At 34.0% G+C, this 26,332-nt stretch overlaps 4 protein-coding genes, 1 long non-coding RNA gene and 1 pseudogene across 11 annotated transcripts; 4 read left to right on the forward strand and 2 right to left on the reverse strand.

Annotated features, from left to right (window-relative positions):
• Positions 1–252: 252 nt before the first annotated feature.
• LOC106298927 lies at positions 253–1,985 on the forward strand. Of its 4 annotated transcripts, none has more exons than XM_013735055.1 (6): positions 253–524; positions 609–690; positions 839–930; positions 1,405–1,460; positions 1,588–1,627; positions 1,713–1,985. In XM_013735055.1, the coding sequence occupies exons 1-6, from the start codon at positions 473–475 to the stop codon at positions 1,769–1,771; spliced, it is 381 nt and encodes a 126-aa protein (XP_013590509.1). In that variant the 5' UTR covers positions 253–472; the 3' UTR covers positions 1,772–1,985. The 4 variants fall into 4 exon arrangements, 3 of the variants coding, with proteins under 3 accessions (XP_013590509.1, XP_013590510.1, XP_013590511.1); XM_013735056.1 differs by having other exon boundaries at positions 863–930; XR_001261615.1 differs by lacking the exon at positions 609–690 and having other exon boundaries at positions 863–930.
• A 6,092-nt stretch (positions 1,986–8,077) lies between these two features.
• Positions 8,078–14,668, forward strand: LOC106300313 (ABC transporter G family member 37). 2 transcript variants are annotated; one of them, XM_013736427.1, is made up of 23 exons: positions 8,078–8,792; positions 8,855–8,978; positions 9,083–9,168; positions 9,250–9,334; positions 9,431–9,590; positions 9,678–9,754; positions 9,836–9,889; positions 9,969–10,059; positions 10,135–10,436; positions 10,514–10,795; positions 10,880–11,193; positions 11,281–11,441; positions 11,520–11,623; positions 11,704–11,860; positions 11,941–12,063; positions 12,141–12,214; positions 12,290–12,622; positions 12,697–12,987; positions 13,093–13,176; positions 13,266–13,399; positions 13,470–13,697; positions 13,845–14,271; positions 14,349–14,668. In XM_013736427.1, exons 1-23 carry the CDS (start codon positions 8,401–8,403, stop codon positions 14,613–14,615), a joined length of 4,350 nt encoding a protein of 1,449 aa, XP_013591881.1. In that variant the 5' UTR covers positions 8,078–8,400; the 3' UTR covers positions 14,616–14,668. The 2 variants fall into 2 exon arrangements, with proteins under 2 accessions (XP_013591881.1, XP_013591880.1); XM_013736426.1 differs by having other exon boundaries at positions 9,083–9,334.
• Positions 8,511–9,969, reverse strand: LOC106300315. The gene is made up of 5 exons (XR_001261999.1): positions 9,749–9,969; positions 9,414–9,665; positions 9,204–9,272; positions 8,811–9,098; positions 8,511–8,712 (listed from the first exon to the last, which is right to left on the reverse strand). It is a non-coding gene; the product is annotated as an uncharacterized LOC106300315 (long non-coding RNA).
• A 3,192-nt stretch (positions 14,669–17,860) lies between the features above and the next one.
• LOC106300631 lies at positions 17,861–19,693 on the forward strand. The gene is made up of 4 exons (XM_013736818.1): positions 17,861–18,111; positions 18,250–18,425; positions 18,708–18,900; positions 19,021–19,693. Exons 1-4 carry the CDS (start codon positions 18,033–18,035, stop codon positions 19,248–19,250), a joined length of 678 nt encoding a protein of 225 aa, XP_013592272.1. The 5' UTR covers positions 17,861–18,032; the 3' UTR covers positions 19,251–19,693.
• Positions 19,566–22,053, reverse strand: LOC106300630 (serine/arginine-rich splicing factor RS2Z32). Of its 3 annotated transcripts, none has more exons than XM_013736815.1 (7): positions 21,944–22,053; positions 21,665–21,778; positions 20,830–20,869; positions 20,649–20,744; positions 20,355–20,557; positions 20,159–20,260; positions 19,566–20,071 (listed from the first exon to the last, which is right to left on the reverse strand). In XM_013736815.1, exons 2-7 carry the CDS (start codon positions 21,769–21,771, stop codon positions 19,753–19,755), a joined length of 867 nt encoding a protein of 288 aa, XP_013592269.1. In that variant the 5' UTR covers positions 21,772–21,778; positions 21,944–22,053; the 3' UTR covers positions 19,566–19,752. The 3 variants fall into 3 exon arrangements, with proteins under 3 accessions (XP_013592269.1, XP_013592270.1, XP_013592271.1); XM_013736816.1 differs by having other exon boundaries at positions 21,980–22,047; XM_013736817.1 differs by having other exon boundaries at positions 20,830–21,088; positions 21,944–22,023.
• Positions 22,054–22,692: 639 nt separating this feature from the next.
• On the forward strand, positions 22,693–23,442 carry LOC106297656 (annotated as a pseudogene).
• The last annotated feature ends 2,890 nt before the right edge of the window (positions 23,443–26,332 follow it).

The raw sequence follows: 26,332 nt of genomic DNA on the forward strand, positions 1-26,332 counted from the left end.
CAAATTTTTTTTTTAAACTGCTATCTATATTTCCGAACAAATTTTATTAAGACTATTGTCCATGTTTCTAAACAATTCATTGTGTACTTAAGTTTTAATAATACAGATAACCACAGGTTAAAAAGGTTTATTCATCCCCTCTGTACAAAAGGCATAATCTATAATATAATGAGGTGGGCAGATTGCGAGCCCGAATTTATATATTTTTTAAATGAGTGGACTTTAATATTTGCTCTATGTTCTATTCTTTATTGGGCTTTGTGGTATTTGACCCGGTAAGCATCAAATATTGGATCTATGTTTTATTCTTTGGTGGGATTCGCAATAATTGGCCCTGTCATCGCCTAGGATTACGTTCTTCCCTTCGAGATTCTTCCTGGGACTGAAGTGCTCCCTACTCTCTGCCCAAGCCGCTGTCCCAGTCCTCCCCAACTCCTCCTTCGGCGATCTCTGTCTTGGCCGCTCTGCTCATATGATTGTTGGCTGCTCCTCCCCTTTGGATTCACATAGCATCAAGAAAAATGGTGAGTTCATTGGTATCACCTTTATGCTACTAGATGAAAAGGTACAGCGTCTCCCAAACATTAACTCTTGACTCCATCAAACAGACGTCTCCCAAAGCTCTTACAGAAAAGTCATATGCGTTTCCCAGTTGTCATTCAATTCAGCAAACCCTAGCTTTCTCACTCGGTGTGAAACTTTCTCTCTCTATCTCTTCTGGCTAGATTCCTATCTCTCTCTCTATTGGATTTTGCGCGGTGAACGAATCTGAGCAAGTCATTTTGGCTCAACAAATGGCTTTGGCATGATCTGAGGTTTCTGAGAAACGATTGTATAGGATTTTTTATGTCCATGTGTGCAGGACTGTTTTTAGCAACTTCCAAGGCACAACACTACAAAGATGGGTCAGGCTTTTTTCACCTGATAGTGGTATGGTTACACTCTAGCTTAATATTGTTATGTTTTTCGTTTTTTATGTTTGTTTCACATGCTCTGGGACCCACATGTAGCTTAGCCAAGTGACCATTTATAACTGCACTATTCATATTTGGATAAATGATACATCTCAGCTAACCGACAATATTCATTTCATTTCTGATTCATACTTTTATGAAGTGTGCGACTTAATTGTGTTTTGGTCTTTATTCTATTGTTACCGTAATTTGTGTTTCTAGACTTTTTGATAGGCTTTTTGTATTTGTTATAAGAGGAGATGTTGTTGAAGCCGTTGTGCCTCACATGGGTGAATCAATCAACGATGTAACCCTAGCAAACGATGGAACCCAATTTTCAGCTCTATATATATTTTTCTTAGCTTTATCATCTTGTCGTTTCTTTCCAGTGCATGTAGCGTATGTATCTAATAATATTTTATTGTTGGTGCTCCTGATATTGTGTTTGCAGAACCTGGTGACAGAGTAGAGGCTGATGAGGCTATTGCACAAATTGAAACTGACAAGGTGTTAAAACAATTACTTGCTTTATCCTCTCTTATGTTCTTCCGTTTCGTTCCTGTACATATTTAATGTTTTTCAGGTTTCTGGTGTAGTTTTTATAACTTGGGTTTGATTCTTCTATGTATTTTAGGTGACAATAGATATTGCTAGCCCATGGTGTGATCCAAGAGGTAAAATATTTATGTTGTTTTTAGTTCCTATGGTTCTCCTCCTGTGGCTGTTTATATGCCTAATTGATTTTATCATTTTATGCAGTTTCTTGTCAAGCAAGGAGATACTGTAGAACCGGAAAGCAAGGTAGCTATACAAAATAGAGAGAAGCAGTAGAAGCAGAGACCTTGGAATATAAGAGGTGTAGTTAAACGGAGAAAAGGTAGATTAATATAAGAAAGAAGAGAATATATATAAAAAGTTATGTTATGTATTTTGCTTGATGGCTTAATGTGGGCTTTAAGTAAGAAGAACAGTGAGATGAAGACGTATAACAAATGAGGGAAAATGGAGAATCATGCTCCATATTCGCTTTTTTCCCTATTATAAAAAATGGGAAACGACCATTTCATATCCAAAGTATCACAATATTCAATTCATACCCGGTTTATACTACCGTGCAAAAACATACATAAACTTTTGAAAATTTCAACATACATGTTGTTTATCTTTTTGACAAAATTATACAGCGGTCACCACATCGCCACATCAGCTGTCACGTTATCTAATTTTGTTGACGTGGATGCTAAACCATCTAATTTTACTGACGAAAATGCCACGTGTACACTTTGTTTTCAAAAAAAAAACCAAAATAGTCGTTTTATAAAAATATTTTTTTTGAAAATGTAAATTTTATAAATTTGTATATTTAGTAAAATTAACAAAAATTATTTAAATAATAAATTTTAATCTTACATGAGAGATATATTTGTAAATCTTATATAATCAATTTACATCATAAATTCTTTAAATATAATGTTCGGGTACCGTTAGGTTCAGATCGGGTTTTTGGATTTAGGTTATATTTTGTAACACATCTTACGACCCGTAATGGTATTTTTGTAAGTATGGATCGGGATCGAATATAATACATCGGGGTTGGATCAGTTTTCTATCACATCCTAGAAACCATAAAGTAACATATATCATTCGGATCTGGGTTATATCAGATCAGTTCGGATAACCCGAAGTAAAATCTAAAATTTCTAAGAAAATCATAAAAATATATACTTATGAAAAACCAATAGCATTGCATCTATACTATTAAAAGGAAAGTAGTCCTAAAAAAATATACCTATGAAAGTTGTTTGGACTCTTTATTAGACTAACCTTTTTTTTGTTCTTCCTTATATTTCTCTAACTATATCATATTAAATGATTTTATTTATCTTTTGATTTTTTGCCTTTTAATACACCTAATTTTAATAAATCCAATATATAATATCAAAGCAAATTAATTGAAATCGGTCAGTTATGATTTGTGCTTAGTTTTGTTTACTTAATTTCAAAACTAAATATATCTTAACACATTCTTCTATCTTACGCCATTTACAGACAATGTCACATTATAATATCGAAAACATAAATTCATATATACCGCTATATACCATATAATAAAAACACACGTGTATGCTGCCAAAAAAAAAAACTCATGTGTATTTGTATCATGCGTGAGTAATATTCTATCAATCGTTATATCATAAACTCTTATTCAAAGTATAAAAGTTGAATAACTTTGTAAGAGAACCATGATCACGATAATAAATTTTGTATTCTCATATCTATTTTATGGTATAACATATTTTTTCAAATGTGTGATAACATTGTTCTATTTTTTTATGAAAAACCAAATCATAACTAATTTTACATAAATGTAACTTTAGATAATCACTAAAATCTTATAAATTAAAATACATAACATAAATACAATGCATTTACCTTATATTACAAATCAAATAGTTTATTTAGTTTTATGTACTATTATAAAATATATGAGAGGTTAAATCAATTTATAAGAACATATTAAGTTTTTTTTTCTGGGTTTTGACCAGGTCAGCCGGTGTCGGTTCACGGGTTAATGGAATTTTTTTTGGGTTTTATCATATTTTTAATTAATAAATTCATACATCTGAATTTTGTGAATATATATCAGTTGGTAGAATATCTAATAGAATGCTACATAAAGAACATAAGCATATCCGAATTATATACGGCCATTGGGTTTACTCGTTTGACCGCGGGCCCAGATCAGATCTGAAAAAATTGCTTATATTTTGAATAAAAATTATTCGTACAATATTTTTTGGTAATTCTGTTTATAAATAGTATTTTAAAAATATTTGGTTATTTATAAATTAAATATAATATATTTGTTGGTAAATAATTTGTATTCTAAAACTTCAGATACTCATTCATTTCTCGGTTCAATTTCAATGTTTTGTTTCATAGATATAGGATCTGTTCGGTTATTTATGAAATTCAGTTCATTTTTTATTTCATTTTTCAGTTTGGTATGGTTTGGTTCCTCGACTCCGAATAAGTATTCCCAGACTTATATACTATCTTATGCTCATTCTGTTTCATTTTAATTGTCTAGGTTTATGCACACAAATTAATAAAACATATGATTTTGTATATTTCCAAAATAAAAACATAATTACATATACATCTAAACATATTTCAACCAATAGAAAAATAAACAGAAAAATTTTGTTAATAAATTTTGCATTGAAATTCTAAAACGATACTTATTTTGAAACATAAATCTTATTTTAGAACAACAATTAAATTGAAAATGAGGGAATATAGCATTCATTTTTTTTATTTAAGTCCAAAAATAAACTCGCGCTTTCTAAGCGCGGATCAAAATCAAGTTGAATCATTACAACACATATGTAGCTCTTATAAGGACGGTATTGTGATAGGATCAGAAAATTTACAAATATAACGCTTGTATAAGATTTATTATTTAATTTTTTTTTTTTTGACAGCATTTATTATTTAATTATTTTTTGTTAATTTAACTAAATAATATAAATTTATAAAATTTTACATTTTCTAAAAAAATATTTTTTATAAAATGACTTTTTTTATAAAAAAAAATTGTTCACGTGGCATTCCCGTTGGCAAAATTAGATGATGTGACAGCTGATGTGTCGATTAGTGTATGATTTTGCCAAAAAAATAAACAAGAGGTATGTTATTTGAAATTTTCGAAAGTTCAGATATGTTTTTTCATGGTGGTATAAGTCGGGTATGAATTGAACATATTATTATATGTTAGGTATGAAATTGTCATTTTCCCTATAAAAAACAAATGTTGTAACATCAACGAAAAGAAAAGCAGTTCCAATATAAACAGCCCTAATATGCCTAAATTTTATTTTGATAAGGAAAAAATCAGTCTAAATGACAAAAAGCTAAATATACATTACAATTTTCATAAGAGTTAATCTACTACATATCTTTTCCCAGTGAGTTTTGATCTTCAGCAGTATCTATACATGTTATGAGAGCATTTCTATTGAGAATATTGGAAATCAGTATTACTGTGACATATAACATTCACGAACCCGAGCATTTCTATTGAGAATATTGGGAACCAGTATTACTGTGACATACAACATTCACGAACCCGAGCATTTCTATTGAGAATATTGGGAATCAGTATTACTGTGACATACAACATTCACAAACCCCGCGCTTGCCCTAGTAATTTAACAACAATAGACAATAATTGCATAACATAAATATATTTAACTTTTATGGGAAATTTAGTTTAGATCTATATTACGTTTTGTTAAGATAGTATCATATAAGAGTTAATTTAGGTTAATTTATTAAGTTTCTAATTAGTGGTACAACTATGACTTTTCTACAGTATTTTTAATGATTTAGATAAATAACAATATCTTTTAGAGAACTCACTAAAAATTAAAAAAACAAATTCATTGTACAAGAGCTTAAAGTGTTTTTGGCCGTTGTTTGTTTAAGATAAATATGCTCTTAGAGATCCCGACATAAAGCAAGTGATCTATGGCTTAATCTTCTTCTTTTTTGGTCAAGTATCTATGGTTTAATCTAAGTATAAATATTATAAAGTTATCATCACAAGTATTTTCTACTCTATTTTCTAAGAGATGGTAGACAGTTGTTAAAAGGCGATCTAAATGATAATAATAAGAAATTGTCTGAAAGCTACATTTCAGTAGACACCCGACCTAGTCGTGGGACTCAACCACTATATGAGTATATGTCTTAGTTATAAAAGGAAACGATTTGAAGTAGTCATTAGACGGATTAAGGAAACGATTTGAAGTTGTCGTTGTTTCCTCTGCACTATATGAAGTAAATTTTTCATTATAAAATCTCATGCAGTATTCTTACAATAACTAGACAAAACGAAAACATCTAAGATGTTTTTGAGACAAATATTTTAAAGATTTCTTTTTAATTTTATTTTAAAGATATATTATATAAATTTCAATCCAAAACGGAAATGAAGTTTGAATTACAACCAGGGATGGCTCTGAAATTTAAGGACCTTAGACAATTTATTAAATATTTGAACTAAACTTTTTTTTATAAATATCTAGGCCTAAAAATATTTTTTTGAGAACCTATTTTAATATAAACTAGATTTCGATCCGCGCAACCGCGCGGGTTTTTGTTTTCATTTATTTTTATATAAATATTTTGTTTTCAATTCTAAATTGGTATTTATTATAATATATATGTGTCTATAAATTTTTAAAACATAATAAGTTTACTGTATATTTTTTCATTGAATAGATTGTTTCAAACTTTCACATGTATTTGTATCTTCTTCTATATATATATTTTCGGTTATTATTTCATTATTACAATCATAACTATATATATAAAGATTAATAAAATATTGTTAGATAATATGATTTATTTAAATTTTTTTTTTATAATTTTAAAAGTTAACATCGACAAATATTTAAATATTTAGCATATAGAGGTATAGTATTACAACATTAAATGATATCTATTTAATTTATATTATCTATAAGTCCAATAGATCATCTATTGTTTAAATCCAATTATTAATAGCCCAATAAACATTTTTTGTAGGCCCAAAATTAAAATGATAAGATTAGATATTAAATGTAACATGATTTTCTAGGAATAGGTCAATTAGGTCCAATTTTTAAAAAAATCACACATGAATCAAGGTTGTGACTTCTATTTTAATATATAAGATTTTTTTCAAAAATTCTGGAAACCTAAAGCCACCGTTTCATTAAGCTTGTTCAGGACCAGCCCTCATTATAACCCGGTCCGCCACGACTTGATGAAACCTTACAAACAAATTTGCCTTTTGTAGAAGTTAACCATCATAGTGATCCGTCTTCGATCAATGTGAAATATAATTATAATAATGCTCACGATCTTTGCTAGTTAATGAAATGCGTATGATCTACTCCAACCTTAAGTTTAATCTTTAGGAAATCTTCGATGATACACATTGATTTTTTCTATATTTCATTATAAAATAAAGTAATTCTGTAAAAAAATTGAATCTGCATTAATGATTCACTCTATAATAGAGTAAATTTATAATATAATGAAATATAAAGTAATTTTGTTTTTTTACTTTATATTACTTTATATTTCACTCTATTATAAGATAACTCTATTATAGAATAAACTATTAGAGCAAATTCAACTTTATAATAGAATTATTTTATTTTGAAATGAAATATAGAGAAAATTATTATATACCATTGTAAATGGTGAAAGATAAACATTTGAATATATATACATAAAGAAATATAATGAATTTTGACATTTAGACCAAAAAAAAAAAAAAAAATAGAATGAATTAATGAGTTCAATAAACAAAAAGGAGGATTAGCTGAAGAGGGCGTTGTCATGCTTATTCATAGATTATTAATTTGATTTTGGTGCCAACTTTTCTTTCAACATCTTGTTATGTCATTGCTTTCATCTTCCTTGTCCCTTTTGCTTCTTATTTGTAACAAGATGCACATATATATATGTGTGTGTGTGTATAGAGAAATCATTTGCTCACCTTAGAGCATTCAATTATATCATATGTTTTTTTACTGCATTCGCTGCTGATAAATATTTTTTATTCAGTGAAGCTAGTGTTTATGGAATTTATTGTTTGTAGAAAAAGAATACACTAATTGTAATTTGAAGGAATCATCAAAGATCTGTACATATGCACTAGCAAAGATTGTCATGATAGGTATATATAAAGTTTGAGCTTACATATATAGTTTACTAAAACCAAGATTCAAAAAATATATAATTATAGTGACATGATAAGATTGTGATTTAATTTCAAAATCAATTCCAAGAATCTTGGTTTTCAACCACAAATTTGAATCCAAACGGTACAGAACGTGACTGATCTTATTAATAGTTTCCAAGTGGTTTCTTATTATTCTTGTAGTAAAAAATAGCGGGTTTCATGCTGCATCTGCTGGTTGGAAATGTCACAATAAAAACATACGTATTACATTCTACATAAAATAACAAGTAAATGTGTATATATACATAAGACTTTCTTAGAGGGGAATCTAAATTATATACACATTAATCATAACATATACTTGAAGAACGAGAAACGCACGAAGACATGGCCCAGAACCATCTCTCGAATTATCAAGGAATATAAAATTGATACTCAACCCTCCATGATCACACAGCTGTTCACAATAACTTTTTGAGTATCACAGCATGTGTTTTTATTATCAATATATCTTTTGACCTTGGAAGTCGCAGATAATTTCAAGAACTAAGAAGAAAAGCTGATGTATTCACTTACATCATTGAAGCGTGTCAGTTTGAACAATGTATAACTATATATATGTCTGCAAGTCAAAACAGTTAGGCTTACCTATCAATTAGACTTTTGAGTTTCTGATAACAGAGAGCTCAAACTCATTAAGCCACAGCCATGGCTAATATGGCTGGAGCAGACGAGATTGAGTCGTTGAGAGTGGAGCTTGCAGAGATTGGAAGAAGCATCAGATCATCGTTCCATAGACACACCTCGAGTTTCAGAAGCGGCTCTTCGAGGTATGAACCTGATCATGATGGTGAGGGCAATGATACTAATGCAGAGTATGCTCTGCAATGGGCTGAGATCGAGAGATTGCCAACCGTGAAACGCATGAGATCGACTCTCCTTGATGATGGTGATGAGTCCATGACTGAGAAAGGAAAAAGAGTCGTTGATGTCACGAAGCTTGGAGCCATGGAACGCCATCTGATGATTGAGAAACTCATCAAACACATTGAGAATGATAATCTCAAGTTGCTCAAGAAAATCAGGAGAAGAATAGACAGGTAAGTAATAATCTTTACTCTTTCGGATTCTTGGACTTTGAGATTAAAACTGGGTTGTGCAGAGTTGGAATGGAGTTACCGACCATAGAAGTGAGGTATGAGGGTTTAAAAGTGGAGGCAGAGTGCGAGATTGTTGAAGGGAAGGCACTTCCAACACTGTGGAACACTGCTACGCGTGTTTTGTCTGTGAGTAACAACTTCTGCACACTCAAAAAGCTGTTGCTGTCTTGATTCTGTGAGTGCTTTAAAGCCTCCGAGTTTGAAATTTTTATTGTATTGATTTTATCCAGGAACTGGTGAAGCTCACTGGTGCAAAAACACGAGAAGCCAAGATAAGCATTCTTAATGATGTCAATGGCATTATAAAACCGGGAAGGTTAGTAGTCGTCTTCTTGCAAGTTCTGATCAAACCTTTATGCCATCAAAGTGTGTTTAATAAATCTTCTTGCTCTTGCAGGTTAACATTGTTGCTTGGTCCTCCTGGATGTGGAAAAACGACTCTGTTGAAGGCCTTATCAGGAAACTTAGAAAATAATCTAAAGGTTCAAATGATGAAAGCAGATAGTTTTAGTGTTTTTATTTCGATCAATTTCATTTACTGCAGATTTATGAAGTGTATACCTTTTCTGTTTCCACAGTGTTCAGGTGAAATCTCCTACAATGGGCATAGACTTGACGAGTTTGTTCCTCAGAAAACATCGGCGTACATAAGCCAATATGATCTGCACATTGCTGAGATGACAGTGAGGGAGACAGTCGACTTCTCAGCTCGTTGTCAGGGTGTTGGAAGCCGAACAGGTAGGATTCATAAACCAACCAATCAATGTCTCCTCAGAGTGCATTAAGAAAAATGTATCATGATTCTTTCGTTTCCTGCGGAAACAGAAATTATGATGGAAGTTAGTAAAAGAGAAAAGGAAGCAGGAATCATTCCTGACACAGAAGTGGATGCTTACATGAAAGTACGTTCCTCTAACACTCTCTTATCCCTTGAGCCTAACCTTTAAGCTCTGTGGTTGATTAGAACTTTTTGTTTCCTGTAGGCAATATCTGTTGAAGGACTTGAAAGAAGTCTGCAAACAGATTACATCTTGAAGGTATTATAGTCTCTTTGGTAGCTCGGCTGAAACTCTGCCCCTTCTTGTTTGGTTCTTATGTCTTCGGTCGCATTTGCAGATTCTTGGACTCGACATTTGTGCAGAAACTTTGATTGGAGATGTGATGAGGAGAGGCATATCAGGGGGCCAGAAGAAGCGTCTTACCACAGGTTTGTTCATAGCTTGGAACATGCAATACTGTCAACTTTTGCTCATGTACCTGAACCTCCTTTAACTTTTTGCAGCCGAGATGATCGTTGGTCCAACAAAGGCACTGTTTATGGATGAAATAACAAACGGCTTAGACAGTTCCACGGCTTTTCAGATTGTTAAATCTCTTCAGCAGCTGGCTCACATATCAAACGCTACTGTTGTTGTTTCGCTTCTTCAACCTGCTCCAGAGTCCTTTGACCTCTTTGATGACGTTATGCTGATGGCCAAGGGGAAAATAGTGTATCATGGCCCACGTGGTGAGGTCCTGAACTTCTTTGAGGAGTGTGGATTCCAATGCCCTGAAAGGAAAGGTGTTGCAGACTATCTCCAGGAGGTAATAGCCAGAGCTTCGTTCCCTAAAGTGACCTTTTGTTTCATGAGTTGTTGATCCTCTCTTGTTCTGCTTCGAAGGTTATATCAAGAAAAGACCAAGTTCAATACTGGCGTCACGAGGATTTACCTTATAGCTTTGTCTCAGTAGACATGTTGTCGAAGAAATTCAAGGACTTCAGTATAGGGAAAAAGATTGAGGAAGCTCTGTCTAAACCATATGATAGATCAAAAAGCCATAAGGATGCTCTTTCCTTCAGCGTGTACTCTCTACCAAACTGGGAGATGTTTATAGCTTGCATATCAAGAGAGTATCTTCTCATGAAGAGAAACTATTTCGTCTATATATTCAAGACGGGTCAGGTACAGTGAAGTTTTCATTTCTCTCCTTCTGATCTTCTTTCTATGTTAATACTATTCCTGACCGTTCTAGCTTTATGTATGCAGCTTGTGATGGCAGCATTCATTACTATGACTGTGTTTATCCGAACAAGGATGGGTATTGATATCCTTCATGGAAACTCTTACATGAGTGCCCTCTTTTTCGCCGTCATTATCCTTCTTGTTGATGGATTCCCTGAGTTGGCTATGACGGCTCAACGCTTAGCTGTATTTTACAAACAGAAGCAGTTGTGTTTCTATCCAGCATGGGCTTATGCAATCCCTGCAACGGTGTTAAAGGTCCCACTCTCGTTACTTGAATCATTCGTTTGGACTGGACTCACTTACTATGTCATTGGGTACACCCCTGAAGCCTCCAGGTGAGCTTTCTTCTACTCTGCTGCTTGGGACTTAAAACCTAGAAAAATGTTCATACAGCTGTAACATGATGAAGTTTAATGTTCCAGGTTCTTCAAGCAGTTCATTCTACTATTTCTTGTTCACTTCACTTCGATATCCATGTTCCGGTGTCTAGCTGCAATCTTCCAGACAGTAGTTGCCTCAGTCACAGCTGGCAGTTTTGGTATATTAATCACATTTGTCTTTGCCGGTTTTGTCATTCCACCACGTAAGACTTTGCCCCCAATCCTTGCCTCAAACGTTGTACCATACAAGGACGACTCTTAAGGTTTTGTATTTGCTGCAGCTTCTATGCCGGCATGGCTCAAGTGGGGTTTCTGGGCAAATCCATTGAGTTACAGTGAGATTGGGCTATCGGTAAATGAGTTTCTTGCTCCAAGGTGGAGCCAGGTAAGTGTCTCTTAATCACACAAATCCTAGATAAGCTCTTCACACTAATCAGCTTGTTCTTGTTACATCCCCATTTGTAGATACAACCAAGTACTAATCTTACCTTGGGGAGAAGCATACTCGAAAGCCGTGGACTGAACTACGATGGTTATATGTATTGGGTATCACTCTGTGCCTTGGTGGGTTTCACTGTGCTCTTCAACACAATTTTCACTCTGGCGCTGACGTTTTTGAAATGTAAGTTCATCTTCTACTACACAAGTGTTATATTATTTGAAACACAACAGCCTTATAAACTTCATTCACCAAAACGACAGCACCGACATCATCACGAGCCATGATCTCACAAGAAAAACTCTCTGAGCTGCAAGGAACAGAAGGTACAACAGACTACTCTTCCATCAAGAAAAAGACTACAGATTCCCCTGTAAAAACAGAAGGTGAAAACCTTGTCGTCTTTCTTCTCAATTCTCTCGTTCTACATACTCTTCTCACTCATACTTTGGCTTAACCACAGGCAAGATGGTGTTACCTTTCAAGCCCCTCACTGTGACATTTCAAGAACTGAACTACTTCGTTGACACTCCAGTGGTAAAACCATCATAACCAATCACATAATGATTCTTGATTCTATCTTTGATATGTTCTAATGATGATCATTCTCAGGAGATGAGAGAGCAAGGATTTGCTAACAAGAAGCTGCAACTTCTCACAGACATCACCGGAGCTTTCCGTCCGGGAATCCTAACGGCGTTGATGGGAGTGAGCGGCGCCGGAAAGACCACACTCCTCGACGTCCTAGCCGGAAGAAAGACCAGCGGATACATAGAAGGCGACATCAGAATCAGCGGCTTCCCTAAAGTCCAAGAAACGTTCGCTAGAGTCTCAGGCTACTGCGAGCAAACAGATATTCACTCACCAAACATCACCGTCGAAGAATCCGTTATCTACTCCGCTTGGCTCCGTCTCGCTCCTGAGATCGAGTCCGCAACCAAAACCGTAACCTCCCTTTCTCTTCTTCCACACACAAATCAAAGAGCAATTCGACACCAATCTCAAACCAATCTTTACAGGAATTCGTGAAGCAAGTGCTGGAGACGATCGAGTTAGACGAGATCAAGGATGCTTTGGTGGGAGTCGCCGGAGAGAGCGGATTATCGACGGAGCAGAGGAAACGGCTTACGATCGCGGTGGAGTTGGTGGCGAATCCGTCGATCATCTTCATGGACGAGCCTACGACGGGACTCGACGCAAGAGCAGCCGCCATTGTTATGAGAGCTGTGAAGAACGTAGCTGACACTGGACGAACCATCGTCTGCACTATTCATCAGCCTAGCATCGATATTTTCGAAGCTTTCGACGAGGTAATTAAATTGCAAAACATTCTCTTAAAATTATATATCTTTCATATTTGCCCCAAATGTTTTTAACTTATCTAACGAAGTCTTAACATTAACTTGAATTTTCAGTTAGTCCTTCTTAAAAGAGGTGGTCGCATGATCTACACAGGACCACTAGGCCAAAACTCATGTCACATTATCGAGTATTTTGAGGTAAGTTTCATAGTTTTTTAATGTATGATGTTCTTACCATACAGATTAAAAGTTTGTTTTTTAAATGTTGTTGGGTTATAAAATAACAGAATGTTCCTGGAGTTCCTAAAATAAGAGACAACCACAATCCAGCAACATGGATGCTTGATGTTAGTTCACAATCTGCTGAAGTTGAACTTAGTGTCGATTTCGCTAAAATCTACAATGAGTCCGCTCTTTTCAAGTGAGTAAATCTTTAAATCTATGCTCTAGACCAAAACGTATTGTTCTAAAACATTTGTGATTGTTTATAGGAGCAACTCAGAGCTTGTGAAACAGTTGAGCCAACCAGATTCAGGGTCAAGTGATTTACAGTTTAAAAGAACTTATGCACAGAGTTGGTATGGACAATTCAAATCCATTTGGTGGAAGATGAACTTGTCTTACTGGAGGAACCCTTCTTATAACCTGATGCGTTTGATTCACACATTAATCTCTTCTTTGATCTTCGGCGCACTCTTTTGGAAACAAGGCCAGAAAATGTAAGTAAATATGAGATATTATTAGTTAGATGAGTTTCCAGTCTAAAACAAATTGGTTTATATTAACTAGATCTATTTATAGTACTTTAATTTGTTTAAAATGTACTAATATGTCATGTAAATTTCATGTGGTTTGTTTTGTTGTAGAGATACTCAACAGAGTGTGTTCACTGTAGTTGGAGCGATCTACGGGGCTGTGCTTTTCTTGGGGATTAACAACTGTTCATCAGCTATTCGAAATTTAGAAACAGAACGAAATGTTATGTACCGTGAAAGATTTGCAGGGATGTACTCAGCGACAGCTTATGCATTAGGTCAAGTCGTGACTGAGATACCTTACTTGTTCATACAAGCAGCCGAGTTTGTGATCATAACATATCCTATGATCGGTTTCTATGCTTCAACCTACAAAGTCTTTTGGGCATTGTACTCTATGTTCACTTCACTTCTCACTTACAACTATCTCGCAATGTTCCTCATCTCCATCACACCAAACTTCATGGTTGCCTCGATTCTTCAGTCGATTTTCTATGTTAATTTTAACCTCTTTTCCGGGTTTCTGATCCCTGAGACGGTATGATTCTCTATCTTAAACATGTTTAGTATTTTAAAAGAGAGAAATTTTAAATAATGTGTTTGAAACTTTTGCAGGAAGTTCCAAGGTGGTGGATTTGGTTATATTATATAACACCAACGTCATGGACACTCAACGGGTTTTTCTCGTCTCAGTATGAAAATATTCACGAGGAGATCATTGTCTTTGGAGAATCCACGACGGCTTCAAAATTCTTAGAAGACTATTTTGGATTCCATCATGACCGTTTGGCAGTTACAGCGGTTGTTCAAATCGCTTTTCCTATTGCATTGGCTTTGATGTTTGCATTCTTTGTTGGCAAACTCAATTTCCAAAGAAGATGATGATCTTGGCGATTTTCACCTTCCTAGTATACAGTTTGTTTGTTTCTTGTGAAAATAAACGGTTGAGGAATCCATTCCTCTTTTTTTCTTCCAAATAGAAAGGGTTTTTAACCTAATTTTTTAAAAAGATTAAAAACAGACTTTTTACCCGATCCCTAAACTCATCTCATGAGTAATGAATTAGATAAAATTAAAATAAAAAATAAACCAAGGTTTAAAAAAATCGTTAGTTGGTAACTAGAAATTTTAAATACGACTAGTGTTTAGCGGATTATTTAGGGCTAAGACATTAATTTATATCATCAATTTATATGCTTTATTTATTATATATCTTTATTTATATTACATAATTTAAAATTTTTATGGGTTTAATTACTAAATAACTTTGATTAAAATAAAAGTTGGATATATTAGAAAAGAAATTGTGAGCTTACATTAAGAAACAAAATTAGATAAAATCATCAGTTGGTTATAAACAAATTGATGGTGAAGACGATATAACTAAATTAGTTATAATTCATTCTTATGTTACTTGATTTAACCGGATTAGATTAATTTACATTAATGTGAACTAACTTAGACCAATTTAAGCTATTAAGACAGGTTTTGACTTGAGTTGTATAAATTAAATTTTTTGTAAATCATTTCGGTTATGATCAATTTTCTGTCTAGGAACTAGGGGTGGGCAAAAAACCCGAACCGAATCGAGTCAAACCGAACCAACCAAACCGAAACCGATTCAAACCGAACTAAAGTCTATTTCAAACCATTTGGTTGAAGATTTTTCCAACCCGAACCGAACCGAGAAACCGATGTGTTTTTGTAATTATTTAAATTAAAAATATTAATAATACCAATATACTGAAATTCTAATACCAAACCACATATTTTTCATTTTCATTCATTAACATATATTCTTCTAACCGAATATGTAATCATTAAAATATTTGATTTAAAAGAAATAAAAAAAGTTTGTATTTTTATATTCTTATATATGTAAACGTGGATGTTAAATCTAAACCTAAACCCTAAATAAAATTTTATTAAAAACAAAAGTTCTTCTTCACAACGTCATATGGAAGATGATTCATTGCATGCTTTTAAATAATAATATAAAAGACATTGATGATTCATTGCATGTTTTAAAATAATGATGATATAAGAGATATTACTAATGATGTTAATTTTTTTTATTTTAGTAAAGTTTCATTTGTTTTAATTCTTATATATTTTTTTGTGAGTTTTTAAAGGTTTTTGTTTTAGTTTTATATTGAATTTAGTTCACATAGTTTATGTTTACATAATTTATGTTTTAAAACATAATTTCTCTAAAAAAAATTTAAACTAAGAAGGACCTAATTAAACTGATCCAAAAAACATATCTAACCAAACCAAATACAAACCGAATCGAATATAAACCGAACTGAACACAAACCAAACTAAACCAAACCAAACTAACTATGGTTTATTTCAGTTGGAAAAATACTAGAACCGAACTAACCAAACCGAACCGAGAAAATAACCGAAGTTTCCACCCCTACTAGGAACAATCTAAATTGAATTTTAAAACATTGATGTAAACTAATTAAGAGATGAAGAATATTTAAAGATGCTAAGAAAATCAAAAATTTTACCACTGAAATATTTATATTTGGTTAGGAAATATTTATGGAAATTTTGGTTAGTATATCTGTATAAAATTTAGTTCAATAAATCTGGTATTCTACCTTTTGCTTAAATGTTAGTCACTAGGTGATTTTTCCGTGCTCATGCACGGGTATAAATATTTCTAAAGTAAATATGTTATAATAATTGATTGCTATTTATTTTTAATTTTAAATTAATTTATAATATGTATGCATCATTTATATTAATAATATTATATTACTTTAATTATACATATGATTTTATATATGTTATATCTAATCGATTTTGTTGTTTTTACAGTCGATTTAGTTATCATTTGGGTAAATATATTAAAATTTTGATTAATTTCTTATTTGCATTTAAGTAGTTGTTGTCTTAGATGTGTAAATGTATTTTATGAAGATTATGTATAACTTAATATATATTGTGCTTAGAATGAAATGAAAAAAATAAACTAAAGTGTCTGATTCCAAATTACATAAATTAATATAAAAATAATATTATGAAGTCTCGTGCATATATATAAATTTTACAAAAGAACTAAATTGTAACAATTGGTTAATATTTTAATATGTTTTGAGTTGTGCTATGATTTATATTTATAAAATAAATTATTATTTTTATTAAATTATATATTTTATCGTAGTTAAATCTATGATTTTAGATATAAGTTGGATTAGTCGAGTCACTCATGTTGTGAGTATATTGAGTTACATATATTCTTTCAAATTCAAAATGAAGTATAATTATTTTTATTATAATTAAGTCAAATCAAATCAATTTTATTTATCGTTTAAATACGCACATATTTTCATAATATTTATTAAATTATATGTTGATGTTTTAAAAAATATATTAGAAAATAACGCAATGCTCAATAGGAAGTTACATGCATAAGTAGCTGATACATTTTTAGAAGGTCATGAACACATTTCAATATTTAAAATAATTAAATATTTTATAAATTTTAAATAATTTTGTACCTTTGATTTATTGAATGGAAACTGAAATTTATTTTAAATAATCTTAAAATCAGAATTCAGATTTGTTTAGGTATTTTGATTATGGTTGTATTAAGTTCCACAAACATAAAAACATGAAATTTAAAAGAAAATTTAATACTAAAAGTAAATAACTTTAATAATGATAAAATATTATATATCTACCTCATTAAACTATTTTGTAACTATTTGATCAAACGATGTTTATTTTTAAAATTTATTTTTAGTTTTTTAATATCTCTTAAAAATAAACCGTAAACAAAATTGTGATTGTATTTGGAAAATAATATTATATAAGTAAAATATAATTTTATCGATATTTTTTTTGTTTGATTGAAAAATAAATAAAACACTTCAATAATACTAATTATAAACTATTTTAGTCAATTAAACATATATGAGTTTATGTTATTTAATTATTTTATGTAATCATCTAAAAAAATAAAAAAATAGATAGATATATAAAAATATTTCTACTACTTTGAATTTTTTGTATTATTTAAAATTATGTATAAGATGGTTGGTCGAATAATTAATTATAGAAATTCCATTTAACATTAAGAAAATTATAAACAAGCAAACCCAACCGGTCAACGGAAGAGGCTCGGTCTGTTCCTAACTTGTTCCTATACGCTTTTCTCCAACGCCATAGCCAAAAAGCTCGCGTGAGATCAATGCGTGTTGATTGCATCTAAGCCTTCTCCTAGCAAAATCGAAATCCTAACAACACACCTCCTCTTTTTTAAACATTTGATCGGTGCGATTCGTGATGTCAATCCGAATCCCATCGGCTTCTTGGGACTTTCGAGGTTTCGTATTATGTTTCATCTTCCTCGGATCGTTCCCAGGTAAAAAAAAAAAAAAACACAATACTCTCACCGTTTGTAAGATCTTAATCTGATCTCCCCTTCCTTTTATCTTTTGTATCTCACTGTTTTTCTCGAGGATGATAAAGAGTTTCGAATTGTACTGTGATGATCTGACAGGAACAATACGAGCACAAGAAGTTACACTAGACACGATTCAGATCTTCACGACGCACGAGTGGTTCTCCACCAAGCCTATAGTCTATTTCCGATGCAAAGGAGAGAACAAGACGGTGCTTCCTGATGTGAAGATAACCAATGTCCCCTACTCTTTCAAAGGCCACGAATCTTGGCAGGTTCGAAACGTATCATATCTTGAATACCATAGCTCTAGCAAGAACTTTTGATATCTGTAACGGGTTTGTTTGATCTTGAACCAGTGTTAAAAGAGCTGCCTTTCTCCTTGCCTGGTTCTTAGATATTGTCTAATGTCCTTAGGACTGAGGTGTAGATAGATACTGCACTGCTCCTTTACAAAAGACCCACTAAAATGGACTAGGTTGCCTTATTTTGGAGGGTATCATCACTTTATTTGAGACATATGTTGTGTTTTGTTTTTTGTTTTTATATGTTTTCAGCCACTAACCGGACTTAACGGAACAAAGTGCAAGAGGTGTGGAATCTACGAGGACGACACCTTTAAATATGATACGTTTGACGAATGGGAGCTTTGTCCTTCTGATTTCACTGCTGAGGGTAGATACACACACGTCAAGGACAAGGAGTTCAATGCTACTTTTCTCTGCCATGGATGCTCACAACTCGGATCTGGTGAGTTACCACAAGCAGTGGGATGATGAACACTATTTCATCCAACTACAACAAAACTCTCTCATGTCTGTCTGTTTGCGCTTGCTATACATTTGAATTATGCGCGTTTTGTTTTTGCAGGTTCGAAGAAAGAAGATGGCTCTGATAAGGAAGAGGGAAGGCGCAGAATGCATCCTGCAATCGTGGTACTGATTGTGGTACTTGTGTTAGGTGTGGTTACGGTGGGTCTTGTGGTTGGTTACAAGTATTGGCGAAAGAAGAAGCGGCAACAAGAACAGGCCCGGTTTCTCAAGCTGTTCGAAGATGGTGACGAAATTGAGGACGAGCTTGGCCTTGAAAATACCCTGTGAAGCTAAAGCTCAGTGTGGTCTAGTAACTGAGTTACTGCAACTCAGTGTCACCTCTGTGTACATACACAGCTCCTTGATCTCACGTACATTTTGTTTTGGTCTCAAGTAGAGAGGAGAAAAAGGAAATCACAGTGATTAATTAACATATACAAAGTTACAAACACACAAACTCGATGCTGTTTACTTTTCTTTATGTCGTAAATGTTTGTTTGGCAATTAAAGAGGCTAAAGAATTAGGCTGCCAATTAAGTCAATAACTTTTAAAAATAAAAAATATTTTTCATTACCAATTTTGATTAAAAAGAAACAGAATACAATAAGAAGCATAAACACTCAAAGCTTTATTCTTACAGGAGTCAACGACAAATAAATGTGTTGCTGAAAACAAATGTATGAAAGATAACATAGTTTGAAAGCTGTCTGATGACACACCAACAAAGAAAGTAAGTCAAGGAAGGAACATATATGGCATTGAGCTTTAACCTGTTGGGGCAATGAGACATCAAGGTGACTCGCTGCCTTTAGGGGAAGAACGGTTAAGCTCAGGCTCATCATCAATGGGACTCCTGTCTAGTCCAGCAGGACTTTCTTCACCTCCCACAATGGGACTCACAGAGCTCTTCCCATTACCATTCTCTTTTGGGCTACCTTCATAGTCTGATCCTTCTTGCTTTTCCCGTTTTGGGCTTGCATCTACGACCCTTCGCTCTGGACTCATGCTTTGGTCTTTGCCTCTGGGAGATACAGATCGCTCCATTGCCTTAGGACTGAGTGATCTATCCTCCACGCTTCTCTCTCTTCTCACTGGCGACCGTGATCGGCTGGTCAAACAAAGATGCATCAGTTAATAAGAAAATACCTACATAATTATCTAGCGCATGCTTTTGAGGCTCGAATTTAAAACTAACCTGTAGCTACGACCACGGCTGTAACTACGGCTACGGCTAGGGCTTCTTCTGCGGCGAGGGGAGCGTGATTTAACTGGTGACCTGGAGTAGCTTCCACCACCCCTGGATAGTTACAAACCAAAAGGATATCAGAAGAAGCTTAATAAAGAAACTGTTCAAAAACAAGGGTTTATAACTTTAAAAGAATGACAAGTACCTGGCCTTCTTAGGACTAGGACTGTTCTTGCAGTTTCTCTCAATGTGTCCTCTTTCACCACAGCGGTAACATTTGTTCTTCCAGTCTCCAGCTGTGCAGTCCCGAGCCCAATGACCATCGACACCGCAGTTAAAACAGCGCCCAGAACCAGGAGGTGGACCTCTACTACCATTATCCCGAGAGTCCCGAGAACCACGAGGTGCCTTAACATAAATTATTTGCAGGACATCATCATTAGTCATTTACATCGAACCAGTGGATGGACCTGTGATATAGAGACAGAAAACAACTAACCCCTCTGGAAGCCTCCACAGTGATGCGACTTCCATCGAAGTCTCGTCCATCAAGGTAGTGTCTAGCATCATCAGCATCACGAGGATCACTAAATTCCTGTTCTCAAAATGTGAGGGCCAGAGAATATACAAAAGCGCAAACCCTGGGACGAATGTTAAAAAGGTGTTATAATTAAACTTACAACAAAGGCGTAATCGCGCTTCATATCAACATCTCGTACTCTGCGGAACCAGAAAATCAAGGCCCCATCATTATATAAGGAACTTCCGTACACCAAAACACCATTTTGAGATTTTGTGGCCAAGTAAAATATGCAATAAATCAACCAACAAAATCTCCAATGCACCCCTCTATACACCACACCAGGAGAGAGAGAATATCCACCAATTACACCAAGTCCACAGTACACTCATCTCCAGGTTAGGCAAACACCCAGAAACCTTCAACAACATCATTCAACTTGAGAAAGAAAGAAAAAACAAAACACTAAACCTAGATCCATATATGCACAGCTATAAATACTAGACAGGAGATGTACACTCGCCCATTGGATTCTAGTGCTAACATTGTGCACACATCTCCCCTAAGAAGAATCATTCCGGATTAATACCAAAGAAAAAGATGATAAATTTCAAACACCAAGAGACCAAAAAAACATCAATCAAGGGATAAATTCTCAAGTCCACTAAAAGCATGCAATAAATCAACAAAACACCAAATCACCGATGCACCCTCTATACACCAGGCGAAAATATCCACCAAGTCCACACACTCATCAAACATCTCCACGTTAGGCAACCTTGAACAATATGATTCAAGCTGAGAAAGGAAAGAAAACACTAAACCTATCCATTATATGTCAACAAGCCCATTGGATTCTAATGTTAACATTGTGCACACATCTCCCAAGAAGAATCATTCCAGATTCATACCAACGGAAAAAAATAAAGTTCACAACAATATAACCCCCACAGACACGAAAATTAAAATAAATAAATCAAAGCAGATAAATTTACCTTCCGTATCTGCTGAAAAGACGCTCAAGGTCTCTGGAACGAGTTCTAGATGACAAGCGACCAACGTAAAGGCGAGTGTTTCCATATCGATCATCAAAGCGAGGCATTCTCAATCTGAAATCATTCGTAATCATAATCTATATAAATCTCTAATCAAATACTATATACAAAAGAAATTCGTAAGAACACAAGTTTACATCGAGGAATCGATTGAGACCAATAGTTAAGAGGACAAAAGATACGATAATAAATCGAAACCAATTACACGAATCTTAATACCTGGAGATGATTGATAACAGAGAAGGATGAGCGTACCAAATCGCCGTAACCCTAATACGGTTTCGAAAAGAAGCAAGTGAACCGCGGACGATGATACTCTTTGATCCCCATATCCTTATAAATGTTAGAAACCGACAAGATGCAACGGTAAGGATTCGATGTGGTCGTTTCAATCAACGGTTCAGATTTACACCTATATAAATATTGGGCTTAATATTTACATTTTAAAGCCCATTAAAAGGATAATTTCGTTTTCCCCCGCATCATTTAAGGCAAGATAAGATTGCTCGCTGACCAAAGACATAGATAGGGTCCCAACACATAAATAAGGCAATATAAGAATTAATCACTGACCAAAACTAGTGTTTTTTTAAAAAAAAATTGGACTGGACCGGTCAAACTCATAACTGTATTAAAAACCGGATTTGAATAAGATCATCAAACCCCGATTAAAATGGGTCCAAATTTGTTTCAAATGATTATCCGATTCAATACCAAAACTCAAGTGTTTGCAAAATTAAGTTAAAACTATTTTTTAAAAAATATTCATATTACTATTTTTTAATATTTATATAATTAAATTAGCTTTGTATTTTATAACTATTCAAGGAGACGAAAAAACGAAATTATCATTACCTGACCATAACTAAATTAGGAAAGTTAATAGAAGGAAAAGGAAAGATCAAATTAAACGAAAAGACTATTTAAGGAGAAGAGAGATCGTGAATCCAAAAGCGTAGAAAACAGAGATGATGTCATCGTCTGTCCTCGAGCAAACTCGCTCCAGACACGAGGAGATTGAAAGATTGGAGCGGTTGATTGTGGAAGAGTTACGAAAGACGACAGAACCGGCGTCCGGTATGGAGAGATTGGTCAAGGGACATCGTGTACGTAACATGGTCCAGTCTATCATGCTTAAAACTAAGAAACTTGTTGAAACCTATGAAGATAAAGATAGGACGATGGAAACTGAGATAGCAATGCTTGGTGAAACGGATTTGTTTTACGATCGTTTGGAGGAGATACGTGAGTATCATAGGAAGCTTCATCTTTCTGGGCATCTTGTTGATGATGATGATGATGATGCTAGTGAGGACTATATAGCACTTGTGACAAAGGAAGTACCAGTTATTGCGTTTAGTGAAGAGGAAGGCTTTGAGAAGAAACAAGGCTTGACGTTTAAAGAGATGGAAGAAGAACGTGAAAGGGATCAGAACGCTTGTGCCAAATTAAGAGTCTACCATCCGCATTGGCTCAAGAATCTCCGTGAACTTCAGCGTGAGTTTAAATGTGAGATATGTGGGAACAGAAGGTATAAAGGAAGAAGAGGCTTCAAGATGCATTTTAAAGAAGCGCAACACCAACGGGGTATGCGTCTCTTGGGAATCCCAAGCACAAACAGTCTTAAAGAAATCACTACGATTGATGAAGCAGAGGAATTGTGGAGGAGGATAAAGAGGCAAGGAATGTGCATATGGAGGCCAGAACTTGAAGAATAAGTACATGAAGACGGTTAAGGTAACCGAATCTCTCTAAGCGACTTCCGTAACCGAATCTTGAATGAAGACGAAGGCAAAGGTCTCCAAGTGAGTCACACAAAGAATAGTCTCTTTTTATTGAGCTCAGCTAAGTCTTTATTATTCACCAAGATGCAAATTACTGTGTATAAGTATTAGCTAATACTATTTTTTATAGTTACAATGATACTAATCCGATTTGCTTGTGTCCGTTTATTAACTTTGATTTAGTTGATGTGAATGGTAGAAGAAAAGGGTGCAAGAGAAAGGTAGAGCTAAGTGATTGCTCTGGCAACGCAACCAATACCATGACTGATTTGGATCACACCAGGTAGATTACAGACCTAGTTGACCATTTTCTAACTAATAAAAGTATTAGGGATATATATTCCACATCGGAAATTCTAACGGATATTAAGTAATATATAAAGAGTCATGGTCAATCCACTAATTGTCAGTTGGTTTTAAGTTGGAAGCCCATGATAAAAAGCCCCATTTTTTTCCAAGATTACATTGCTTATTGCGATTTAACATTTTTTAACAAAACATCATTTGAAGTTACTTATTTTTACTTATTTTTATTAATGTTTGTTTCTACAATCATAGAAGGTCTTCTTTTACTGACGATTGATTGATAACATTTTGTTCATTAATGATTGAAAATAAAAAGTTAAAACTGAGCAGTGGTTTGAAAGTGGAAAAATGTTTAATTTCGAATGCAAATAGTCAGGCTCGGTGATGCTTACCAAGCCCATATGAGCCATTAAGAGCCAAACAAAGCTTACAATCTCGCCATCTTTACTAAGGTGAGCGGCGTGTTGTTTAGACTCACAGTGATTTGCTGCATAGCAAATCAACTCAACCCACACTCTGCTCACTACTCCCCAAATGCTTCCTCCCCCTGATCCTCTCTCAAGTTTCTTAAGCTCCTTTGCAAGCTGGCGCGCATCTTCCATTGCAGTAGTATCAAACATGCAATAAAATATATGTTCCATACATTTTAAAATTAATTATTTTTTTATAAAACATAAAATTTTAGAAAAATTGTAGCTTTTATGAATACTTTATATTTATTTCTTAATTTATTACCTTTATAAGTAATTTTATAAATGAAATTATTAAATTATATGTTAAAATAATAAGGGCTTTTTGCAAAAGTGACTCAAAACTTGGAGTCAAACAGAAAACTAACCTTTTCTTTTGACTCCTTTTTTTTTTGAGATTTTAACCCCACACCTGCACTTTATCTACGAAAATGCCATTAACATTTTTTTTTTTTTTTCGAAAATGGCTTCTTTACTGTCTCAACCTCATCTTCTTCAAGTATTTACAATACTGCCACTGCAATGAATAGTGGCAACAACCTTGTACGAACTGTTTGGAGCTTTTAATGCCCTTTAATGCACGTAAATCTCTTTACACTCTCTCTGTTTCAATTGTTATGAACTAAAAACAACATTTCTTTCACTTTCTCTCTATATTCATCCAAAAAACTCAAGCTTTTGATTCAAAATATGGGCTATGGTTGCAGAGCCATATTTCTTTCGTTTTGACTTACGGTTGCTTTCGTTTGAGGTTCTGGGTGGTTGGAGAAGACCCTGTGTGCAAACGAAGTCATCTCACCTAGTTTAAGGTACGAATTTGAATTTTTTTTCAAGATCTGTTCGCGTAGAAGACTTACTAGTAAGTCATCTGTATGTAGAAGACTTACTGATGAGTCTTCTGGTCAAACGGACGACTTAAATTAAGTCGTCCAGCTTTGTTTGTTAAAAAAAAACACTCCAGACGACTTATATATACGTCGTCTACGAGAAACGGGCTAGTTTTGCATTTGACCGAATCGTGTCAGATCTTTGACTATTTCTGGACGACTTATAATTCAGTCGTCTCTGGGAAAGTTAAAATTTCAATATTTTATGAAAACTTGACGACTTACGTGTAAGTCGTCCTAGGTTAGTTTTGTAATTGAAAAATAAAACTTCATAATTTAACTTTAACCAGACGACTTAATATAAAGTCGTCCCTCCAGAAGACTTAATTTAAAGTCGTCCGGGGAAAGCAAAGTCGTCCAGAATTTTTCCCAATTTTCTGGTCAAACCTTGCTTATCCCGGACGACCTTAAATTAAGTCGTTTAGCTGGACGACTTTATATTAAGTCGTCTGGTTAAAGTTAAATTATGAAGTTTTATTTTTCAATTACAAAACTAACCTAGGACGACTTACACGTAAGTCGTCAAGTTTTCATAAAATATTGAAATTTTAACTTTCCCAGAGACGACTGAATTATAAGTCGTCCAGAAATAGTCAAAGATCTGACACGATTCGGTCAAATGCAAAACTAGCCCGTTTCTCATAGACGACGTATATATAAGTCGTCTGAAGTGTTTTTTTTTAACAAACAAAGCTGGACGACTTAATTTAAGTCGTCCGTTTGACCAGAAGACTCATCAGTAAGTCTTCTACATACAGATGACTTACTAGTAAGTCTTCTACGCGAACAGATCTTGAAAAAAAATTCAAATTCGTACCTTAAACTAGGTGAGATGACTTCGTTTGCACACAAGGTCTTCTCCAACCACCCAGAACCTCAAACGAAAGCAACCGTAAGTAAAAACGAAAGAAATATGGCTCTGTCAACCATAGCCCATATTTTGAATCAAAAGCTTGAGTTTTTTGGATGAATATAGAGAGAAAGTGAAAGAAATGTTGTTTTTAGTTCATAACAATTGAAACAGAGAGAGTGTAAAGAGATTTACGTGCATTAAAGGGCAATAAAAGCTCCAAACAGTTCGTACAAGGTTGTTGCCACTATTCATTGCAGTGGCAATATTGTAAATACTTGAAAAAGATGAGGTTGAGACAGTAAAGAAGC

The sequence above is a fragment of the Brassica oleracea genome, chromosome C6 (genome assembly GCF_000695525.1).
Source record: "Brassica oleracea var. oleracea cultivar TO1000 chromosome C6, BOL, whole genome shotgun sequence".
NCBI lineage: Eukaryota > Viridiplantae > Streptophyta > Magnoliopsida > Brassicales > Brassicaceae > Brassica > Brassica oleracea.

Bases quoted from the DNA above. Each gene is read 5' to 3' on its own strand.
- LOC106300313 (XM_013736426.1), top strand. From the start codon at position 8,401: ATGGCTAATATGGCTGGAGCAGACGAGATTGAGTCGTTGAGAGTGGAG. The intron at 8,979-9,082 runs GTGAGTAACAAC...GATTTTATCCAG, and splicing joins CTGCTACGCGTGTTTTGTCT to GAACTGGTGAAGCTCACTGG. The intron at 9,755-9,835 runs GTACGTTCCTCT...TGTTTCCTGTAG, and splicing joins AAGTGGATGCTTACATGAAA to GCAATATCTGTTGAAGGACT.
- LOC106300630 (XM_013736815.1), bottom strand. From the start codon at position 21,771: ATGCCTCGCTTTGATGATCGATATGGAAACACTCGCCTTTACGTTGGT. The intron at 20,745-20,829 runs GTAAGTTTAATT...TTTTGAGAACAG, and splicing joins AGCGCGATTACGCCTTTGTT to GAATTTAGTGATCCTCGTGA. The intron at 20,072-20,158 runs GTTAGTTTTAAA...TTGTTTGACCAG, and splicing joins AGCCGTGGTCGTAGCTACAG to CCGATCACGGTCGCCAGTGA.
- LOC106300631 (XM_013736818.1), top strand. From the start codon at position 18,033: ATGTCAATCCGAATCCCATCGGCTTCTTGGGACTTTCGAGGTTTCGTA. The intron at 18,112-18,249 runs GTAAAAAAAAAA...ATGATCTGACAG, and splicing joins CTTCCTCGGATCGTTCCCAG to GAACAATACGAGCACAAGAA. The intron at 18,426-18,707 runs GTTCGAAACGTA...ATATGTTTTCAG, and splicing joins AAGGCCACGAATCTTGGCAG to CCACTAACCGGACTTAACGG.
- LOC106298927 (XM_013735055.1), top strand. From the start codon at position 473: ATGATTGTTGGCTGCTCCTCCCCTTTGGATTCACATAGCATCAAGAAA. The intron at 691-838 runs GTGTGAAACTTT...ACGATTGTATAG, and splicing joins AACCCTAGCTTTCTCACTCG to GATTTTTTATGTCCATGTGT. The intron at 1,628-1,712 runs GTAAAATATTTA...CATTTTATGCAG, and splicing joins CCCATGGTGTGATCCAAGAG to TTTCTTGTCAAGCAAGGAGA.